Consider the following 22,038-nt stretch of genomic DNA (forward strand, 5'->3'; position numbering starts at 1 on the left):
TCTATCAGGTCAATGCAGGCTCTGTCCTGAGTTAGTGCATAACAGAAACACCCGTGAAACTGCACCGGATTTCCCAAATAGAAAGACACTGCTGCCGCCTGCTGGTTACCAGCTAGCATTGCAGGGTAGTGTCTGAGCCTCTGCTCTCGCGATAACTGCGCTCTTGTCCGGATCCAAACAGGAACTGAGCCATGGCGAGAGTGTTCGGCGGAGTTGAGGGGTGAGAATCAATTAAAATAAGCATCAAAACTCACCCGGGTTTATTTTTGATAAAGTATCGCTTAAGATTCGTGTGTGTTTCAGGCATTCATTCCGTTTTTTTAGGTCATTTAGAAGCTTTAAACTACACTGGAAGTGTGTGTGTGTGTATGTGTCCCGTGATCACGTCTTGCTTCTCTTGTTTTGTGGGATGTTACTGACAGTTAATATCTAAGCATTTTGTTAAGAACAAGGATGTAATAAACATGTATTGTTTGAATTATATTTGTGGGGGGGGGGGGGGGGTATGTGTGTTTTTCTATTAGGGAAGATGCATAAAATGTTATTGACAGTGATCTGTTGTTGCTTCGTCAGTGAGTAACTTTGTTCATGTATTTGTCACTTCCTTACCAGTGGAGGAACTCACTCCAAAGCGGTGTTGCTGTCGGGGGATGGGAAGGTGCTGGCAGAGACAACAGGGCCGTCCACCAACCACTGGGTGAGCGAAGGTGCTGATGGAGCCAGGTGGAGAAAATGTGGGAACGGCAGAGAGGGGGCAGATGGTGGCTGGATGAGGGATTTGCAGAGTTCTTAAATGCATATTAAATAGACTGTCTTTACATTCAGAAAGCATTTTTTATTTAATAAGTTACAGATTATTAGATGGCTAATGAATAAATACACTGTTTCAATAATTCATCTTAGCACTGCTTTAATAACCAATAAATTTGATCTGTGATTGTCATTATTTATTTTATTTATTTTAGCACGTTCAATTTAATTTTGCAACATTTCTGTCTCTCATAGTTGGTCGGGGTGGACAAATGTATCTCAACCATCAATGACATGGTCCAGAGAGCCAAGGCTGAGGCGGGGATGGATCCAAACACGCCGTTATACTTGCTGGTCCGTTGAGCTGTGCGTCGGTGCGGATTGTTGTTGGCTGATGAAATAATGCGAGCTCTAAAAATCAGATTTGTGTGCGTCTGTGTATGTAGGGCATGTCTCTGAGCGGAGGCGAGCAGAAGGATGCCATCGACAAACTGATCGCTCTCATGAAGGAGCGGTTCCCCGGCCTCAGCGAGCACTACTTCATCACCACCGACGCCATTGGGGCCATGGCCACGGCCAGTGATCGCGGTAACCTGCCAGTTTCAGTTTTGTCTTTATACAGCTGCCAATCCTGTTTTCATGCAGTTGACATTTGTGGATACAGTTGAAATAATGAGCTTAAAATGTTACAGCCGGCCACGGTTTGATACTTTACCCTTTTAGGTGTGGCTCTGTGAATCCTCTTTACTGTGTCATCCTTGAACTTTATGGCTTAATGAGTTCAGTGTATCAGCATTATCAGTTTTATCATCAGATTTTTTTTTTTTTTTTCTTTCTTAAGGCGGTGTTGTCCTGATATCAGGGACTGGCTCAAACTGCAAATTAGTCAATCCCGATGGCTCGCAGATCGGCTGTGGAGGCTGGGGTCACATGATGGGTGACGAGGGATCAGGTAACCTTATCAGAAAGTCCCGTGTGAATTCTTTATTGATTCGCAGAGCAGACTGAGCTATCTTTCCATCTCTCAGCCTTCTGGATCGCTCACTTGGCTGTGAAGACGGTGTTTGATGCCAGAGACAACCTGGCCGCTCCTCCTCACGACACTACGCATGTTCGAAAAGCCATGGAGGAGTATTTCCAGGTCAGACTCCCAACAGTTCGGAGAAATGGCTTCACGTAGGCAGTGATATCATCTAATGCGCGAAAGTGACTAAAACACTGATGTTGGGCAAAACTCCATTTATCCTAGGTGTCAGATCTGATGGGCATGCTGCCACACCTCTACACAAACTTCCAGAAGTCTTATTTTGCAGGTTTCTGCAAGAAGCTGGCTGAAGGTAGGCAGAGTATAACTCCCTGGTCTGCTTTGAAATGTGAAAGATTAGGCAATAAAGTCACTCAAACTTTGTGTGTGTGTGTGTTTCAAAGGTGCCGAGGCAGGGGATGCTCTCTGTCAGTATGTGTTCTCTCAGGCTGGGCAAGTCCTGGCAAAGCATGTAGAAGCAGTCTTACCTGCTGCACAGGAGGTAACGTACACTCACACAATTATTGTGCTTTCACCCACTTATATTTGCGTTTCTCTGAATCGCTTCTATTTTTCTTGACAGCCGTTAGTGAGCGGCGACCTCGGCCTGCCCATCCTGTGTGTGGGCTCGGTGTGGAAGAGCTGGGAGCTCCTGAAGCCAGGTCAGTGTGTCTTTGGACCCACATCATGAAACCCTTCAACATAACCACTTTCTCTGCCCGGATAGCTTCCATCAAGCAGAAGTCTGAGTTTCTGCACCACCATCTCTCCCCAGGTTTCACTGAAGTCTTGGATAAAGTGGCATCGTCTGACAAGTTCAAGGGCCATTTCCACGGCTACAGCCTCCTAATTTTGCAGCGGTCTTCAGCCCTCGGCGGTGCCAGTCTCGGGGCCCAGCGTTCAGGTGCTACCATAGCTATGGATTATGCTGCCAATGCCAAAGTCTTCTATCGACACACCTTCAGCAGCAGCACATGAGAATGCCGTGCAGGAAGATGTACCGACCAATTATTAATTTTTAGCATGATTGTTTTACACATGATTTTTAACATCCTACAAGATTCCAAGACAGCGGTCGAAAAGAGTTGAGATCTCTGTGGTTTTAACTGCTGCGTGGCAGCTTTAATGACAGTAAACTTATAGTACTTTCATTGTACTGTATAAAGACTTTTTAAAACTTGTATACATTTATGATTTATAAATAAAAAATAAAGCTGGATTAGTTGACAATTTTTGCATTGTTGTGAATAATCTCTGAATAATTCTAATTAAGGGCTGATCCCAAAGTTTAACTCACTGCTGTGCAGCTTTGCACATGTAAAACTTTGAAACTATTTTCATAATCTTGGCTCTCAGTTAGTGTTATACGCAGTACCTGATTATGAGGGCCTTAAATGTAACTAGGTAGTTCACTCTGTGTTTTCTGGACAGGTGTGGGGTCTCCTGCGTTATGTCTTCCTAAATTTCATCCATTTTTTTAACAGCTTTTCCAATTCAGGGCAACCAGAACCTATCCCAGCTGTCACAGGGTGGGAGGCGGGGTATGCCCCGGACAGGTTGCCAGTCTGTCACAGGGCTAACACAGAGACAGACAACCGCACTCATATTCACACCTGCGGCCAATTTAGAATCACCAAATAGCCTAACAGTGTCTTTGGGAGAGGGTCAGAGTGGCCACTCAGACACAGGGAGAACATGCAGACTCCACACACAGAGGCCCGAGTCTGCTAGTGGAATTGAACCCAGGACCTTCTTGCTGTGAGGTGACAGTGCTTTGATCCTAGTGTGTCACCTACCCTTGCACTCAGAGGAACTCAATGTAAGTTTAACAGGCCAACAAATCCATCAGTCATGAAGCAGAAACATTAGCAGAGGCCAAATCAACAGTTTGGTACATTCTAAGGAAAAAGAACACACTGGCGAGCTCAACAGTATCTAAAAAAAACACACTGAAGACAACAGTGGTGCAGGATCCTTACTATTGAAAGGGGGGGAGGCAATTTCATAACCATCCAGCCAAGTGAGAAGCCCTCTCACACAGTGGAGGCAGCATGCATGGTCATTTATGGCCTCTAATACCACTGTGTCAATAATGTTCCACAGTACAGACCCTGAAAGTAACCCAGAAGTTTTTGACTATATAGGTTGAACATTGCACTTTATAGGGAATGGCAGAGTCGGTCACCTGGACCCACTCCAGCTGCATTTCATCTGCTGAGGGCCAATAAATGATCAAGAGAAGGAAACAAAAAAGAAGACAGCGGCAGCAAATGCCTGGCAAAACATGACGGACGAGGAAACTCCTTCTTTTGTGATTCTTGACAGAGTTTTAAAAATAAGTAAATCACATTTGAGCTGCTGAAGCAGGGGACTGTGTATAAGCACTGGCTGTAATTCCGCAGTAGAATGCAGGTAAATAAACACATTTAATTAAAAACAATCTGCTGGCCTTCCCTCAGAGAGAGGCTGGATGGTCTTTAGCCTGTAGTCTGGCTTTAATATAGTGAGGGTGCACTAAGATTACTCAGGGAGGAGCCAAAAAGCATCAAGCATGTTTGCTTCGGATCACCTGAAGGTAAATACACAGATTGACGTGAAGTTAATTCTTTAATTTTCCACATTTAAATCGAGCCGTGCAGCAACATGTTGTTGTTTTCCTATTCTGCTAAACTGAAATTCACAGGTTAAAAAGTCCGAAAGGAGAAAAGCGTCAGATTAGAACTTTTATTTCAACTTCAAATAAGACCTGATTTTAGTTTTTCCCTCATTTTCTAACAGTGCGAATCACAGAGCAACAAGCAAATGAATACTTCTTTAAAAACATGCTAATTAGACTGCTCCAACGTTTTTATTTGTCATTTTTTATTTAATTCACTGGAGTCAAATGCGGGTATTGAAATCCTCACTTTCAACCCTGGAATTTGGCCACGTGGGGGCAGCACAAACAAGCTGTGAACGCAAAAAAAAAAAAAAAAAAGCTTTACATGGTAACTTTCAAGGAATCGTACAGTAAATGTTAGCGACCTCTCCAGGGTGTAACCTCGCCCTATGGCAACTGGGACAGGCTTCAGCCCCGCCCACTTTTCAAAAACAATAAAATCATCAGCTATTTACACATTAGTGCATCCGTGGTTATAATGCAGTAATACCAGCACAATGGTACAAAAAAAAAATACAACAACAACACTTGGAGATCATTTTTAAGAAGTGGTTTTTCTTGGTAAGAATTAATACTTGCATGACTTCAGGACGTCATTGCTGTAGAGTACTTTAGAGTGTGACATTTCTATTTGTTACTAAAAATAAATATTAAGCATACATTCTTTGGCTGAACAAACCCTTGTTTCTGACAGGGTGTTTTCAGATTTACCTACATTACACACTATGTCAGACCATCCCCACAATGTAAACTCCTGTTTAAAGGGCCAAAATGCCTGTATGTGTGTGTGTGTGTGCGCGCGCGTGTGTGTGTGCGTGTCATCCCCGTCCCCCCCGTTTTCCAGATTCATGGCTTCAGCAGTTCAGGGAGATTTCTCACCACTTACAGGAAGGACTATGGAGCCCTCAGGGAGCGCTATCCACAGCTGAACTCCAGCTCAACTGAGGTTGAGCGAGCACCTTCATTTACCGGCCCGCTACAGGTTGGATGCATGTGTGAATGCACAGACAGGACAGATCGTTTGAGCGACAGGTCAATTTACCACAGCCCTCACACTCTCTGCTCTGTCTCCCAGCCTCCTTCTTCTTCCTTCCTCCCTGCCCGCGTGCCTTCATCTGACATCCGCACAACTTCCATTTCCCTGGCAACTCAGGATGTTGCCTCCATCCTGTCAGAAGACCAGACACAGGATGCAGGAGTTGCCGGGGATGCTCAGCGCTTACTTGGTAAAGAGGGCGAAGCACAGTGTCATCATGGATATGTTGGTAAGGACCACTTGTGTCTTTCCCTCTAAAGCAGACACACACATGCACAGCATCGCAGCGTGTAAGCTGGCAGGTGGAGAGACACTCAGTTTTCTTCTGTTGACAGAAAATGTGTGGCAGCAGCAGGAGGCAAAAGACACGAAGACTGAGATTATCTACAAGGAAGGTTAGATTGCTGGTTTTTTTTCTTTAATTCTTTGTTTGTTTGATTTGATTCGTGTGGCGTTTGTGCACTTGAGCTGCAGGTAGCAAAACCTTCAAACCAAAGCTTTTGTTTTTCTGGTTTCTAAATGACCCCAGATGCTCTTGTTTTTTTAAGAGCTTTCAAACTGTAGCTTAGCTGCCTGAGTAGGCCGTAAGTTGTGAAACTCATATCTTTTCTCTGTTTGTGCACATTCAGGTGTGGTTGCGGTGTCTTCCTCCGATGGTCTGCCCAGCTGTAATGATTTTTTAATACATTTACTCAAAGAAAACGGACTGCAGCACCTGCTCGACACTCCTTCAGGCTGGACTCCTGTTGTCACAAACAAAGGTAGAACCACTGTCTGACATGCAATCAGCAATTCTATGATGCATGGATTCCCCTAAAATCCATAACAAATAAGCTATTATTATTATTACTATTACTAAATCTATTTTAATTGGTTTTTATGGCCATAAAGAGGTTTAATATGGGCCATAAGCTGGATGCTTCCAGGTAACCTTGTGAGTAGCACCTACCTGGTTTGTGAAGTTAAGGGCTGGACTTCCAAAATTCCCTTTACAAAAAATAATAATGTAATTTAAAGGAAATCTATTATGCTAGTTTCCATCACCACATTTTTTCCCTCAGCTCTAGTGAAGTAGTTTTTCATGACTAATAATCCTCATTTATCTTATGTTGGGCTTGATGCAACCCCTCTGTTAATCTAATGTCTGAAACAACTGACCCGCTCTTTAAGCCAGCTTTCTTCTGATTGGCTGCCCGTCCCAAACAAATCATTTGACTGAGATGACCAAGGAAAATAAGACAAAATAATCAAAATATATTGATATTATTGTTATTGGCTTAAGGAGCTGTGAGTCTTTGTGTGAAATAGAGTCCCTAAATTGCAGAGGAAGCTGTATTTGAATGAATGCACTTTGTAACTTCCCATTTAGATGATAAACATTGGGACAAGAGCGCCCACCTGTGGGTCTGGAGCACCCCCTTACTTCAGAATCCTACAGTTCAGTGCAGTCGGTGAGCCAGCAACACAAATTCCACCTTTTCATCATGTCCTTCTCGCATGTCCCTCTTGCACTGTATGTGTTATTTTCAGACACTTTCTCCCCTTTCGTCTTACTCCCAGCTGTGCAAGAGGACCTGAGTGCTTTGAGCTGAAAACCATCTGTCAGAGCAGCGCCCTGCCTCAGGCCCGTGTGCAGCCGGCAACTTACCACACAGAGGCCAGGAGGAAGTTGCTGTAAACCAAGTACCAGTCCAACTATGGGTCTAAACTACAGAGCGCTCAAAGGAATCTCTATGTGAGTAGCCTGACTTGCAGGCTTTTGTGCTGTCCTTAGCCTCTTTACATTCTTACATCTGTTCCCTTGATCTTGTGCATCTCCACCTAGATTCAGCAGGATGGCTTTTCCAATCATCGTCCACCTTGCCACTGGTCTTCAGTCTGAATCTTGACTCAATATAGATTAAAATTAGAAGAAAAAAAAAACTTGGTGTTTTGTGTCAAACGAGACAGACTGCTGCATTTGAAGTGCAGCACGTCATTGCTGAATGTTTTCAAATTGCTTCGTCCAACCACCTCCACATTTCAGGGCAGAAAAATGAAAAAAAAAAAAAAAAAAAACCATTTCCAAACAATAGGGCCTTCGCACAGTTCGTGCTCGGGCCCTAATGAGACAGCAGTCGAGGCTTGTGTCTGATTTTCGGTTATCTCGCCTGAGGACACAGAAGTTGACAATGAGTCACAACACAGCGGTAAACCATCTGCTGGCAGGCACCCAAAGGAGAAAGTAAACTGTGTACTTGTCATACTCGCACTGGAAAAAATTAATTGCCGTTGTGCCAGCTACACAGGAGATGTGAAGAAAATAGCGCCTTACACTGGTTCCACTTTATTAAAGCAGCATGTCTTCAGGTGGTCTGGTGAGGAAGACTAATTTAATTTAGTTAGGTCAGGTTAAGTGAACTGTGAAACTAGCTGCTCTCCACAGTCCAATTAAACTTTTAATTCTTCGTTTTTATAAGCTTTCCTCACAGTCCTGCATACAGCAGCTTCCCTGTGTGATGGCCGTGGTTCCTGCCAGGGTGCTGTATGTAGATAATCTGGAGTGGTGACTTCAGGAGCCACATACCTCTTCTCTACCTCTCTTGCACATTAGCACATATCAGATGGTTTGAGGTTTGAGGCCATCTTCAGGATAGTCAGATACCTTAAACCAATGCTTCATCTTGCAGTCTGCTTTCAGAACTGTAGAATGAGCTTTGCGCTGCCTAATTTCGATAATTTAATCCTCTGTTTTTTCCTTCTTTCCTTGGATATCACTATATAGCTGTTCTTTAGTTGCATCCTGCCTACACTTTCAGGGGCCATAGTGACCTGAGCTGCTTTTACCACTAAAGGTCAGCATCAAGCATTCTCCACATCCTCATGTTTATAAGTGAAAGGTTATCTCTGGGTGATCTCAGTCTGCTCTGACCACTGCAGCAGCAGATCAGGTTCTCCAGTGAGGCAGTGTTGCTGTTTAGGGACGGAAAAACAGACCACTGTTTATCAAGTGGATACTGAAGTCTGATGTTGAGCCACCTTCTTGACTGCAAAATAAGAGTAATTCATCCTTAGACAAGGTACTCTGTAGAAAATAATAAAGACAAGCCTGAGTAATTAACTGAGAATAACTGAGGGCAAAACAGATTTTTGGAGTTGAGCCTCCAGCAGATTTTAACTACTGTTTAGCTTTATTAGAAAGGTTTGTGCTTACAGTGGCCTTTGTTACCAAATCCCTCTCTTTTAAAGTGCAGTCTAGATAAATGCAATTTTTAAGAAATTAAAGATTAATGCTGGCTGACCAGCATTACAGTCTCCCTCTACAGCTGGACTTCTAAACGGAAATATTATGACAACCACCTGCTGAATAAGATCCTCTGATACGATCAAAGGCTCCAGAGGGAATGAACACTCATGAATAACTTGGATGATTGCTCACACAGAGAGGTCCTGAGTGAGGAAGTGCACCACAAGAGTGAGGCAGGCCAAGCATTCTAAGTGAAAAACTATCTGTGAATTCCCATTGAAATGCTGTTCTAACTTTAATAATCTCGACTTTTTTTTTTTTCACTATTCCCTGCAGCCCTACAACCAGGTCAAACGCTTCATTTGTTTAGTTTGATACATTCCTGCAAAGCTAATAACATTCCCGTCAGCATGTTTTAATTAGTAACTGCTAACTTAAATGTTGTACTACGTACCAGCCAAGATCCACACTCTGACCACTTAAGAGCTAAAAGCTGAGCTTAGCTGGGGAGGGGTCTCTCTCCATTATCTGAACTTCTACAATAATCTCAGCTTGGTGGCATTGTTGTTGACATGACTTTATTGCATTATAGTAATTTCAGGTACTTTTTCCTACAGTAGATTTCTCCAGTATTAAATCTTCCCTTTCAGCGTAGTTTCCCCTGTGTGTGTGTGCAGACTGTGTGCGCATGAAGTGAAAGAGGAATGCAGGTGAACCTGTTTATTTGTAGGACATAAAAACTACAGACAGAAACCATTTGTCTTTAACATCTTTATTCATCTTTTTTCATTATTTTTGTTTATATTGAAATCCATACTTTTTTTTTTTCCTCCTTTTTTTTTGTTTTTTTGTTTTTTTGTTTTTTTTAAACTGCTTCTGTCAGCTAACTCAAACAAAAAATCACCAAAAATGATTTCATGTTGTACAATCCACCTGGCGGACATTTCTAATGGCTTCACCAGGGTGTCATTCGACTTGACATCTGTGGTCCAACACGGTGAGGAAGTTCCCCTTTAAACTGAGACTTCATCTCGGCTGCTCTCTTTAAGAACACACAAACCTGGGAAAGCAGCGCGAGTGGACAGAAGCACTACCTGTCAAATACAATGTAGAAAGAAACACAAGTCTCTGCTTAACATGAAGTAAAACACACAAGAGATCACAAGATTTTTCCTGGGACAATACTGCTTCCGTTTTCAAGCCAAAAAGGCTGAGATTTCAAAAAATAAGTCAGATAAGAATCTGGATTTCCTAAAGAGTATCATTGCATATACAACTTTTTTCTTACTGGCTCACAATTTTAATGGATATACTCCCGCTAGGGAGACACGCTTTGAAATCTAGACCACAAAGATTCAAAGATTTGTTGTTTTAAAGCAGAACTTCCTCAAAAACTCAGTGTCCAGGGGTAGGACAAGAACAGCAGCAGCAAGGATTGAATACTGACCACCACATCCTCCACACTGCTGTCCCTACGGTGATACGATCACCTCTTCCTACTGTTTCCTCCTACCAACAGGACTGAATGGACACCACAGGCTATTATACCCAGTAGAGACACAAAAAGCCTCATCCTCAAAAACATGGAAGAAAAACAACGGGGAAGAAAAAATAAAGAGGAGAGGTTATCTGAAAACCTGATTTGGATATGGACACTTGATCTGATCCTGAACAAACCAAGCTGGCAGAAAGAGGCAGTGGCTGCATTCCAGACCAAATACCACCCCCCCCACCACCACCCCAATAAGGAGTACAAACGCCCCACAAATCCAAACTGAACCGAGGACTAAAGCTGTGAACACACACGATAAACTGAGTTTAAGGATTAAAAAAAAAAACAAAAGAAAAAAATAACTTCTCACATTTTTATTCAACTCATTCTGATGCATGATCAGGATACTTGATGAAAAATAAGCACGTTAACACAAACTGGGAAAATACGTTCTTCTCCATGAGTCCACCTGTCCATGAGTGTTCAGATCAGTTCAGCTGGCAGGGAGGGGCGGAGGAGCTGTACTTGGTTTGGAACAGAGCCACTGCAGATACAAATAACCATCCCACATCGTTGGATGCACATGAGTCGTGACGTCAGAGGGAGCTTTTGACATCATCCGAGCAAATGTTAACGGGTTACCGTGATGACTTTACAGAGCAACAGCAGAAGCCCAGAGTCCCCTGAAACGTTAGTCCGTCTGACCTCAGCATCACAGTAACCATCAGCCTGCTGGAAATGCCCCCCCCCCCAAATTAGACACAAATTAACACATTTGGGAAACAAAAAGAAAGAAGACTTGAAACTTTTGGAATTCAGATTTCATCCAGGCATCACTCCTAGGTAGCTGCCTAATTTTCAAGGGACTCTTACTGAGATCTGCGTGCTCTGTAAACATCAACAGTGTCATGTGAATTGCAATGATAAGCTAGCGCCCACAGCAGGGCAGAGCTGGTACTATACCCCCCCTCCCCCACCCATCCCCAATGTCCCTCAGTTTACAAGAAAACAAACAGGAAATAAAAAGATTGACAAAACAAAAAAGATAAAGAAATCCCCCCACCCCCCAACTGGGCCTGCCAGCACGCCACTGACTTCAAGTGTGTGCGTGTGCATGCTTGCGTGTGAGAATCAGTGTGTGCGCGGCCGTGGCCGCCAGAGTCTCTGAGAATATGAGAGGACTGGTGTGTGTGTGTGTGCATGTGGAGGCTCCATGGGGGTGAGGGGGACTTCTAGTATTTCTTCCCTGGGACAAATTCCTTTGCTTCAGGATTCAAGATGCTCTTCCTCTGCAGACAGAAGTGAAAGAATAAAGTCACTCATTTTAACCCAAACTGAGTGAGCGCAGTGAAATCAGATGCATCTGACTCACCGCCACTTCCTCCACGTTGCTGTGGTGATCGCTGACCGACAGGCCGTTGAGCTGCTGCTGCAGCTGCCCCACCCCCTGGTTGTTGAGGTCACGCGAAGGGATGAACCAATCCTGGTCCTCCTCCTCCAGCATTTCCTGGAAGCAGCGCTCCAAGAACTCCTGCTCCAACAGTTCCTCCTCTACCTGCGAGACAATAACCGGGGGGGGGGGGGGGGGGGGGGGGGGGGGGGGGATAAGACAGCAGTAAAGTGGAACAATGAGTGAAGGAGTAGGCATGTTCAGATGCTACAGATTCACACTTAAGCTGACAAAAATGTCTGTTCAGCTCTCTCTAAGAGACCTTTGATACCTATACAGCAACAGATACAGTCTGCCAAGAAAGGAGCACACATGCCTTCTTAAATTATTAATTAATTCATTTCATAAGCATATCCTCTGCAAACATTTTACTTGTCAAAAGTACTTGGAAAACTGAGCAATAAATCTGCTCGCTCTCAGGCGAGGTTCTCATCCTAAATACCATCTTCCACATCTGGTGGGCTAGTCCTTGCTTTGCTCTGCAGCCTCAGCCAGTCCAGCATCGAGACGCGTTAATGCAGCAGGTGGATAACTGGTTTTCTAATTGGAAGTAACCTACAGCTCACAGTGGCTCTTCAGAGCCAAACAAGGACTACAATGGCTGGCTGCAGTCCAAGATGATGGAGGTAGAGTGCATCTGCAGAATGAGATTCTCACTGAATAAACAGCTGAGTAATATTTAGGGTCCTCACCAAAAACAACAAAATTTACCCAAGCACAGGATGAATAAAGTATTATGTTATCTTAACAGCAACTTGGCCAGCAATTCAGGGCTGGGGCTAATTGGTTAGCAACAACTGAACTTTCAAAATAAGAGAAGGGATTGCAAACTAGTAAACTGACTGTGGAAGGTGAGGATGGAGAAAAACAAACCAAAAAAAAAAAAAGCTAAAAAATAATACTCATGTGGGGTGGGGGGAGTTTCATGGGTGGACAGAAAGATGAAACATTATTTGTCAGCATTAAAAAAAAAAAAAAAAAAAAAAAATCAGTTGGACCTTCAGGAGTTATAGTATTCTTTATGTCCCACATACCTGTCTGTTGTACTCCTCCTCATTCTCCATCCACATGTACTCGGCAAACGGGTTGGCGTCATTGTTCTCTCCCCCATGCCCATTGGCAACCGGCTCTTTCCCTTCTTTTTCTGGAGCACCGCCTCCTGGTGTCTTAGCCACCTCTGGACCGCTCATCTCAGCTGGCTCTGTGTGAAAAACAGGACTGATTGTTAGTGAGGCTGGAAACACTGGAACCCTTTGGTTTATTGTGGCAAGTACGCACGCAATCAGACAACTGAACAGCAAAGTCACACAACTTTGGCTCATGTCCTGTTCATTAGGCCACAGCTGGGCCTCATTGGTTATTAATTTATATCATATTTAAAATCAAAGCTCCATTATTCAAGCCTGGGATTCTAAATTGAATCAACTATCAGCATCTCAATCAACATTAGCTACAGCTGGGAAACTGCTCCCACAGTCCCACTGCTCATAAAACCACCAAACAGCAGTTCTCCATCTCTCATATGAACAGGAAAGAGACTGAAAGCCAACACCTGCTTGGATTAAGCCTGCTCAATGATATCTAAAGCATTCCTTCTGCAAACACCCAAATGAGCCTGAAGGCTTAATAGAGTCTCTGACATTTTATGATGTTAATCAATAGTTTTTTTCCAGGTGGGTGAACTGCAGTGAAAAGCCACAGAATCACACACACCCAGAAAGATGTCAGTAAGACATACAGCACTGTTACCAGGCAAACAAATTCCCAGTTTTAAAAGTAAGGCTGTTTATAGACAAATATAAGAAAATACATCCTAATGTCAAGTTCACCACCAAGTAAAGCTGTGTAGCAAAAACAGTCCAGCTACTCTGATTTTACATTTCAATGAAGGCACGAAAAAGAGAGGAACTAGAAAAAGGAACAAAAATTTCAAAGAAAAAAATAAATAAAAGCTTCAATAGAGGGGAGGGAAAGGGTCCATCACCCCCCAAAACCAAACTTCCTTAGGAGAAATAAACACTGAAATACAGGCCAAAACACTCACCTGTGTGCCAGGTGTCCCAACGTGTAATCCTTATTCAGAGATGCTGAAGCAAGGAGTTCTTACTCAGTGGTTATGAGATGAGACTTAACTCCTGGTCTTTCACAGTCACAACTTTCAAACAGCACCACCAAAGCAGCAACAAACAAAAGGCTGACAGACACATCTGTGTCAGAGTAGTTCAGTGTGAACTTGACTAAATAGACCCTTATATACACTCTGTTACAGTCACGATGATTAGATTAGATGTGGCCAAAGTTTCAAATCATCAGATCACTGGTTGCAAAAGTAATCTCTGTAAGCTGCTCTAAATGCTAATTTAGATAGTTTTTTTCTGCTCTTGGCTCTGAACGTCAGTGACAGCAGATATGCTGCTCAGACCTTCTGTATGCAAACAGCCAGCCAATCAGAAGTAAACTGTTTCAGGCAGAGGATGAACTGAGGGCTGCTGCAAGGCCCAGTGATAAGGATTATCTTGAACTGTGAATGATGAGAAGCTACTCCAGCCGAGTCAAAAAAAAAAAATATATATATATATTATATATGGAGCTGGAAATGAGCACAATAGGTCCCCTTTACACAATTCAAGTTACATTTGAGTACATCTACATGCAAATAATGCATCTGCTACAGTAGTTTACCAAGAAGAGTATAGCAGATAATAGTTTAAAAACTGAGCCAACTGCCTACAATAAAACTGAAGTTTTTTCCTTACTTGATTGACTTGTATTGACACAAATTGGACCAAGTCAGTACACAGCTTCACATCTTCACAGCAAATATGGAAAATAAAGAATACAAAAATAAATGTAGCCATTGCCCTCTGAAATCCACAGACGAGGAATTGTCTACTATAAACCATCTTCTCAGTGTATCTCAGGATGTCACATGTAAACAAGGCAAAACAAAACCCAAGTGATGTGATCAGAGCAGAAGTGCAAACGTTTGTGTGGTTATTCTTCTGCAGTCAGCAAAGGGCTACGCATGATTCAATCAAGACAAACAGTGAGTCATCACATGTTGCAATGTACGAGCTGCAGGCCAAACCTACAACATCAAGTTAAAGCAGCAGCACGGCTCTTAAAGTCATTAAAGACAACAGTTAACATCTGGGGTCAGCATACACTCTTGGCAATAAGTAACAGTATGTTTGATATTGATCTTCATATCACAATTGGTTAGAATAATTTAGCAATTCTTAGTACTAAAACTATCCCCTGAACAAATACAAAACAGCCAGTTACATCTCTGGTGGATGGCTACAGTCAATATGCAGGAGTGTAAACTTCCTCACTGAATGGGAAAATCTGTACTGAGGAAGTGAAAGTAAAAACTCTACAACCTCACGTCGGCCCCCCCATCCAAGTACTTTGTTCTCCTTCGAAGGGGCAGTCCCTCGTTAAACATGCCATTTACAGCTCAGCTTAACATTTGAAGCTCAAGACTGGATACAACATCCAGGCCATGTGTGGATGTAATCAAAACTCTCATTGCAACTCAGCACGTTTATTATAATCATTACAATGCTAATTGTGTGTCCAGACCAAATGTTAAGCCTAAATAAATTAAATAAAAAAAAAAAAAAAAAAAAAAAAAGAGGCCAAAACCCACAGTTTCTCTAGAGGCCACTTGAGACTGGCTCCAAAAGACAGTAAATCCCCACAGACTCTGTATTAAAATGTCCAAATATTTACAGTCAGGAACCAAACCACCTCTGCCCTCTATAGATACTTTCTCCCTTCATAAAAGCAGAAAAGCAGCTTTTTTTTTTGTTTGAAAGAACTCACTCGTTTGGATTTTGTTACCATTTAAAATTAAGACTGTGGCCACTTGGACAGGTACGCAAATGACTGTTTTCTAGGCCTCAGCGCTGCTAAATCACCATGCTTACGCTGGCTGTGCTTAATTATGATGAGCAAATTATTTTTTTTTTTTGTTTGCTTGTTTTTTGCATGTTACTTAGCACTTATTGGTAGGTATTTGTGAATCTGCATGGCAAATGTACCGTCACTGGATGTAGTAGTGTGGTCCAGACCTGCAGCTTCACTAATACTTTTTAAACAGGCATCTTGACAATATGACAGTCCATCTACTAAAGGAACAGGGTTGTCTTACGGGCCAATGCTTTCACAATTAAATTAATTTATTTAGCCTAATAATCTGTAGTCACAAGTGGGACAGTGAGTGGATGTGATTTATAGTGTGCAATTGCTTCTACACTGCACACACAGGATTGGCACTATGATGAGACATGCCCAATCATGACATAATCCTCAGAGTGCCAGCCAGCTGCAACAGACTTGTCATGACTCAACTGCGGCCTCGCAGTAGGGAGAGGATAAAATGATGATCTCAACCAAGCTGTGCTCACAGCTCTGGGGTCAGCCTGATGAAGGCTCGCTCACTCGTTGCAACGCAAATTCCAAGAACAGACTTTTTGGACTCCCAGAAACTTCACACATTTCAAAATTCAGGCCATAATTTTTTCTGCGACACCCACTCCTGCCATTTTTGTCTCTCTCGCCCTAACAGAATAAACATGTGCGAGCAGAGCCTGACCCGCAGCAGACGTCTGTTTGCAGATCACAGTGACAGGACAGACACACCGTTCCTCAGAGGAGCACAAACAAACAAAGTAGGTCAGTAGACTAAGAAGAAGAAGACGTGTCTGATTCTGTCCAAACGTGGGCGACCATAAAGAAGTCTAATTATGCAGAGCAGCAATTTACGCAAGAGGCCTGTGAGTGAAAAAAAAACAAAAACAAAAAAACACAATGTGCGTGACAAAGGTCACAGAACGTCTGAAGCTTGTGCCAATCCACTAGCATTCACTTTTGCTGCAGTCGATAGCGTTGTGTAATAAAGCAGACTTATCAGCTCCAAAAGCTTTAAACTAACGCCGCTGAGACACCTGAGGTGTGTCCACATGCGAGTAGACAGCAGCAAACAGAAAAGGTTTGAGCTCAAATTACCCCCCATCAAACAAAAGTTCTGGCTGCAGCTTCTCTGATTCGAAGCCTGTTCCTTGTTTTAAATGGTTACAAAAATGGTATTTAAATACATTATCTAGACTTCCAAGCAAATTAAATTTGTAAGAATTTGTATGGAAGTGAATCTCACACCTAAGGTTTATTGCCAGCAAGAGTCACTTACTTCAGCCCCCATTAAAGGATAATTAGGAAGACTGCAAGGACCTGGCCAGGATGCACTGCACATACCACTCAACATGTTCAAGTTGCATAACCATGTGGTCGCCATCATGTAATATTTAATTACGCGAGCGATCAGTGCTTCCTCTGTGCCGTTGAGCATGAGGAATAAAAAGGTAAAATGCTGTTCTGCAGTCCACCTTCACAGAGTCTCAAAAAAAAAAAAAAAAAAAAAAAAAAAAAAAAAAAAAAAAAAAAGTGTACAAAAGTTTGTGATTTCTGAATCTAAATAGCGTTATTTTGTGGCATGAATCATTCCAGTTGCATGTAAAATTTTTAGACTGGATGATAAACTCATCCAGTCTTATCTCTAACCTAAAAAAAAAAAAAAAAAAAAAAAAAGCTAAAGATGTCTATTTTGCTGCCTTGTTTGATATGGAGACTGTAAGTCAAGGACTAAAACTAGACATGTCCTTTTATTAAAGATGGGGAAAAATGCCAAATGATTCATTTTACAATATTTTTCCCCAAGCAAAATTGTTCTAGTGTATAAAGTGATTGATTATTTAGTACTGAATTTGAGTTCTGTAGTGCTGATCAGGTAAAAGCAGGATATTTTAGGGAAAGGGGGCTTTGGGAAATTTCATCAATACACTAATAATTACTGGTTCCACTTTATTTAAAGATTGTGTTTTCTTATTTAGGGTGAGGAAAAACACACACGAGGAGTTTATTTTTAGTTAATCAATACTACCGCAACAACAATGACTTTTTCCAACTCGTTTAAGACTGGCTCAGACAACCGATCAAATTAACCCTGAATGTAAAACTGCTCAAATTTCTGGACTGCAACCAAATGTCCATGAAAAACGTGTTAAAAGGTCCAATAGTTGATTTAATTCAACCGTCCTGCTGACTCCTTTGAGGCCGTGTGTAATGGACACTTGTGTGTACCTGCAAGTGTAAAAATAAACTCTGAATGTCAAGCAGGGATATCCAGCCTGCGGAGAGACAAATACGGCTGCACAATGAGTCCTCTGAAACGCAAAAACAACCCGCTTCATAACGGTCCGTGAGATCTGACACTCCGTGTGTGTAACAGGAGCGGGTTACAGCATGCTAACGTCTTCGGGGAGCTAAGCCAGGTGTCCGGGCCTACCTGGGAAGTTGGGTTAAAGGATCTGGTAGTTTCAGTCGGGGTAATGCTAAGTGGCTAGCTCACAGTGGCTAGCTCACAGTGGCTGCAAACAGACCGAACCACAGCTGCGCTGTCAGTGAACGGGCCTAAGGTGAAAGCTACCCCACCAACAACAAAAGGGTAGAGAGGCTGTGTGGAAGAAAACCGCTTTTTCCTTTCAAAGTCATTAAGTGCGTTGGTTTAAAACGGCTTAAACGCAAACGACGCCTCGAATAAAAAAGATAAGATAAGCTATCAAAACACGTAACACACGCATGTAGGAGAAAATGCTAGAGGCCAAACAAAGTGTGCTCCGCTATGAGCTAGCACGCAGCTACAGCATGGCAGCATCACTGAACCAGGTCAACAAAACACTGCTGCGCTCCGCGAACAACAGCAGAAGCAAACACATACACGTACACGACGAAGCTTTACCGTGTAACCTTTCACAGGTCAGCGTTACCTGGCATTGTGCTCCTGCTGTGTGTCTCAACGTATAGGGTTAGACAAAGTTGCTGTCAGTAAACTGCAGTAAACCGCGCTCGTCGAGTCTTCCGTGGGGATTTCTCTGCGCCGTCGCTCCAGTCAGCTAAATCCTGTTAGCCGCCTCGCTAACGTTAGAGAGCTGGCTCGGTTATGTGGTCTGATGAGGCATTCGCTTGTTTCCAGGAACGTGGGGATTTGTACTGTAAACGGACAGACCAATGGGTAAAAACGCCGCCTTTTCACTGCGCTAGGTTGTATTTTCTACGTGTTTATAATCGATTTGAATAATTTTGCTGTTGCCGCGCTTTTATCTACTTACAGCTCCTAATGTCTTTCTGAGGAAGCATGTGAGACTGAGTTGAAAATTGAATATATCTAGATGACTGGAAGCAGCTCAATATTATTTCTGATGAATAAATTTGTGATGTACAAGTTAGTCATTTTAAGCAGACTGTATTTAAAAAAAAAATAATGGCACTGGTTTGCTGAAATCAATGATACTGATAAATATATCTTTTGATACCATGACAGTGACTTTAGCTGAACTAGTCCTACTTTGACATATGTGGGCAACCTGCAGCATTCAGCACATGCTGATTTCCATTTGCAAACACTAACAAATGTAACTGTTCAGGCAAAGAGAAAAACAAAGTGCCATCATAAAGAGTCGATGTTTGTTTACTTATTTGTTTACTTATTTGCAGCGATGCAATGAAACAGATTAGCCCGCCTATCCAGGCGGCTACAACATCTGGTTAAGTCCCACAAGTGTCGTCCCCCCCAGAGGCTGATGGTATGTGATTAGAGGATGAATGCCACAGTAAATTCAAGGTAAACCATCGAGCCTCTTTCCTCTGCTGTCAGACCTGAGAATGAAACAAGCAAATGTGAACGCTGACTTGTTTTCACCCATCGTACTGAGTTAACTGCGGATATCCTAGCACAAATGAAAACCATGAAACGTCACATGTTGCAGCCTGAAATCATTTTCTTCTCTGGTGTGCTGTCCGTTATGCTAATTGAGTGACAGCAGCTGACAAGAGTTTAATAATGTCTCCACAAAAATGCGTGTGGCTTTTCATAAGTACACAGAAAACCACTTACAGAAACTGCCTCTGAGGCTGCTAATGAGCAAAAACATTAGCAGGGACACTCTCAGCACAATCTATATCATTTATTATTAATGAATTCAATTCATCTTTTTACATTTTTTGTTTATTAAAACATCTTTTTTTTAATCTCAGGGAGCAATGAAACTATTGACCCTGGGGTACAAGCACTACCCCTTGGGGCATCTTTGGAGAAGCCACAGGGTATGTGTAAAAATTAAGGAGGAACAATTTAGCAAAAGATCAACTAAAAAAAAGGTCAACTAAAAGTAATGCAAAAGGAGCAGAAACATGAATAGAACAGGAATTCAGAGTGAATAAATGGCTGAAATTGCAAGTTTGGCTCAAAGTCCAACAGTGTAGACAGCAGTTAAAATATCTTGTTAAATAAAAATAAATAAATGGGCAGCTGTTAGGTTGAGTAAAAATAGTGGCTGAATGGTTAAAGTTGTAAGCCAGCTACCCGCTGTGGTGAGCTGAAAGTAGTCCAGAGATGGGTTATGATGGAGGGTGCATAGTTAATAGTAACTCATACACTGCTGAAAGTAATGAATATATGTAAATGTATCTTACACTAGTTAAAATCTAAACATTAACAGTTTGACTGGAAGAAATGATTTTAATATGGCTTTATAATTAAGTCAAACAGAATAAATGTGTTTCCTCCTGGGAAACACAAATCTTTTGCTTGTTAGGTGAATGTCTAGACCCCCACATGAAATGAGTTCAATTAAACATAAAAGGTGGTGCTGATGAAGAGGTACATAAGTCTATGTTATAGGCTAGAGGGGCTATATCACACAGGTTTGAATCCACCATCTGGACAGGACCTTTTAGTGTGGAGTTTGCATGTTCTCCCCATATTTGTGTGGGTTCTCTCCACGCACTCTGACTTCCTCCCAGTCCAAAGACAGGCAGTTAGTAGGGTTAGGTTAATTGGTGATTCTAAATTGCCCATAAGTGTGACTGTGAGTGAATGGTTCTTTGTGTCTCTGTGTTAGCCCTGCAACAGTTTGGCGACCTGTCCAGCGTACCCCTCCTCTCGCCCAATGGCAGCTGGGATAAGCTCCAGCCTATGGCTGTATGGAGCCACAACGCCGGCATCCTAACAGGCTTGTCAGCAATGTCTGCTATAGTAAAGATGACAATCAAAAATCGGAGCTCTCAGTGAGCACACGAATGCAGCACGTGAACAAACATCCGTGGAGCTCCGTCACAGAACCTCTACTCTCCCGACAAGCCCCAGAGACAAATGCCTGCGTGGCTCTGGAGGGAAACACATTTCTGACGATTACATACAAATTTATCCGAGAAGACACACTTCAACTGACTTTTAAGGGGCTTAAAAATATTCTCCTGATAGACAATAGACTGTTAAATGAGGTCTGTTGTTGGAATTAGCTTGTGTACGAAATATAGACGTATTATTTGAAGACGACATGTGTTCATAAACGTGGCAGCGCTCGCCCACGTTGTAGTTTATCATAGTACAACTGTTACTACTACAGGAGTAACCTCTTAGTTTTCTTCACCACCGTCACAGCAGGCTGCTTTCCAGACCGAGGTCATAACGGTAGGCAGTGTTAGCCTAGTGAGAAAGTGATGTGGAAACAGGCTCGTATAGGAGGAAAAGTTAACTATCTTGTTAACATTGTTCATGTTTGGGGTTTTTTTCCCCCTATTCTTGATATTATGAAACAAACAGCTAGCTTCCCCCTTTACTGCACCAGCACTCACCACTCAACTTCAAGCGCAAATGGAGGGGGGCGGAGAGGCGGGGATCGCAGACCAGCTGTCCGGAGGGGTAAACTGCTCTTTTCCGGTCCCGGATGCGACAATAAACCCACACAGTGAAGAAATTCTTCTAATAATCGCCAACTCGCTAAACGCACGTTAGTCTCGTTGTTCAGTTTGCTTGCGTTATTTAGCAAAAACAACCCCGATAAATCCACAAATTTTCTGCCAACACGTTGAGAGGGGGAAAAAAAAACAGTGACGTAGTCCATTGCTCTTTTCAGCCATTGGTTGAGGTTTACGTCAGTCAAGGCCTCCTGGCGATAGTATTGGCTCAAAGGGCATACACGCCCGCTCCTACCTCTCCATTCACGTAAGTAAACAAAATGCTGCACAACCCGTTTTGCCCCCTTTGCCGCCCCCCTTTTTTGTAATAAATACATATACATGCTGCTGTTTTAATCTCCAGCCTTACGGGGCCGGGGATGGGTTGTGCCAAAAAAGTGTTTTCTGATGTTTCTATGTTTTTTTGTTTTTGTTTTTTTATGTGTAATATCTTTTCTTATATTAGTAAACAGACTGTTGTCAACAAGAGTTATGAAGGGCTTATATATAAAATAAAGAAATGACCTGTTTTGCAAGTATCTTTATGACTGCGTTATTGCACCAGCATCATATTCAGTCCGGTTCTTTTTGGCCACATTA

The 22,038-nt window shown here is 42.5% G+C and overlaps 3 protein-coding genes across 5 annotated transcripts; 2 read left to right on the forward strand and 1 right to left on the reverse strand.

Annotated features, from left to right (window-relative positions):
• Positions 1-146: 146 nt before the first annotated feature.
• nagk (N-acetylglucosamine kinase) lies at positions 147-2,996 on the forward strand. Its single transcript, XM_030722720.1, has 10 exons — positions 147-220; positions 613-697; positions 1,006-1,104; positions 1,197-1,338; positions 1,592-1,702; positions 1,779-1,891; positions 2,000-2,087; positions 2,179-2,276; positions 2,358-2,436; positions 2,550-2,996. Exons 1-10 carry the CDS (start codon positions 192-194, stop codon positions 2,750-2,752), a joined length of 1,047 nt encoding a protein of 348 aa, XP_030578580.1. The 5' UTR covers positions 147-191; the 3' UTR covers positions 2,753-2,996.
• Positions 2,997-4,213: 1,217 nt separating this feature from the next.
• On the forward strand, positions 4,214-7,380 carry LOC115775254 (uncharacterized). Of its 2 annotated transcripts, XM_030722829.1 has the most exons (8): positions 4,214-4,349; positions 5,278-5,415; positions 5,509-5,698; positions 5,805-5,864; positions 6,099-6,230; positions 6,839-6,920; positions 7,030-7,204; positions 7,295-7,380. In XM_030722829.1, the coding sequence occupies exons 1-7, from the start codon at positions 4,326-4,328 to the stop codon at positions 7,145-7,147; spliced, it is 744 nt and encodes a 247-aa protein (XP_030578689.1). In that variant the 5' UTR covers positions 4,214-4,325; the 3' UTR covers positions 7,148-7,204; positions 7,295-7,380. The 2 variants fall into 2 exon arrangements, with proteins under 2 accessions (XP_030578689.1, XP_030578690.1); XM_030722830.1 differs by lacking the exons at positions 6,839-6,920; positions 7,295-7,380 and having other exon boundaries at positions 7,000-7,134.
• A 2,166-nt stretch (positions 7,381-9,546) lies between these two features.
• On the reverse strand, positions 9,547-21,574 carry paip2b (poly(A) binding protein interacting protein 2B). 2 transcript variants are annotated; one of them, XM_030722635.1, is made up of 4 exons: positions 21,337-21,574; positions 12,672-12,838; positions 11,560-11,742; positions 9,547-11,476 (listed from the first exon to the last, which is right to left on the reverse strand). In XM_030722635.1, the coding sequence occupies exons 2-4, from the start codon at positions 12,825-12,827 to the stop codon at positions 11,420-11,422; spliced, it is 396 nt and encodes a 131-aa protein (XP_030578495.1). In that variant the 5' UTR covers positions 12,828-12,838; positions 21,337-21,574; the 3' UTR covers positions 9,547-11,419. The 2 variants fall into 2 exon arrangements, with proteins under 2 accessions (XP_030578495.1, XP_030578494.1); XM_030722634.1 differs by lacking the exon at positions 21,337-21,574 and adding an exon at positions 18,468-18,649.
• Positions 21,575-22,038: the final 464 nt, after the last annotated feature.

Source organism: Archocentrus centrarchus (genome assembly GCF_007364275.1).
Source record: "Archocentrus centrarchus isolate MPI-CPG fArcCen1 chromosome 18 unlocalized genomic scaffold, fArcCen1 scaffold_23_ctg1, whole genome shotgun sequence".
In the NCBI taxonomy this organism is placed as follows: Eukaryota; Metazoa; Chordata; class Actinopteri; order Cichliformes; family Cichlidae; genus Archocentrus; species Archocentrus centrarchus.

Excerpts from the sequence above, each read along its gene's own strand:
- LOC115775254 (XM_030722829.1), top strand. The coding sequence starts at position 4,326 with ATGTTTGCTTCGGATCACCTGAAG. Across the intron at positions 5,699-5,804 it reads GTGTCATCATGGATATGTTG|AAAATGTGTGGCAGCAGCAG; the intron begins GTAAGGACCACT and ends TTCTGTTGACAG. Across the intron at positions 5,865-6,098 it reads TGAGATTATCTACAAGGAAG|GTGTGGTTGCGGTGTCTTCC; the intron begins GTTAGATTGCTG and ends GTGCACATTCAG.
- nagk (XM_030722720.1), top strand. The coding sequence starts at position 192 with ATGGCGAGAGTGTTCGGCGGAGTTGAGGG. Across the intron at positions 698-1,005 it reads GGCCGTCCACCAACCACTGG|TTGGTCGGGGTGGACAAATG; the intron begins GTGAGCGAAGGT and ends TGTCTCTCATAG. Across the intron at positions 2,437-2,549 it reads CTGGGAGCTCCTGAAGCCAG|GTTTCACTGAAGTCTTGGAT; the intron begins GTCAGTGTGTCT and ends ATCTCTCCCCAG.
- paip2b (XM_030722634.1), bottom strand. Across the intron at positions 11,743-12,671 it reads AGGAGGAGTACAACAGACAG|GTAGAGGAGGAACTGTTGGA; the intron begins GTATGTGGGACA and ends ATTGTCTCGCAG. Across the intron at positions 11,477-11,559 it reads GCAACGTGGAGGAAGTGGCG|AGGAAGAGCATCTTGAATCC; the intron begins GTGAGTCAGATG and ends TTCTGTCTGCAG.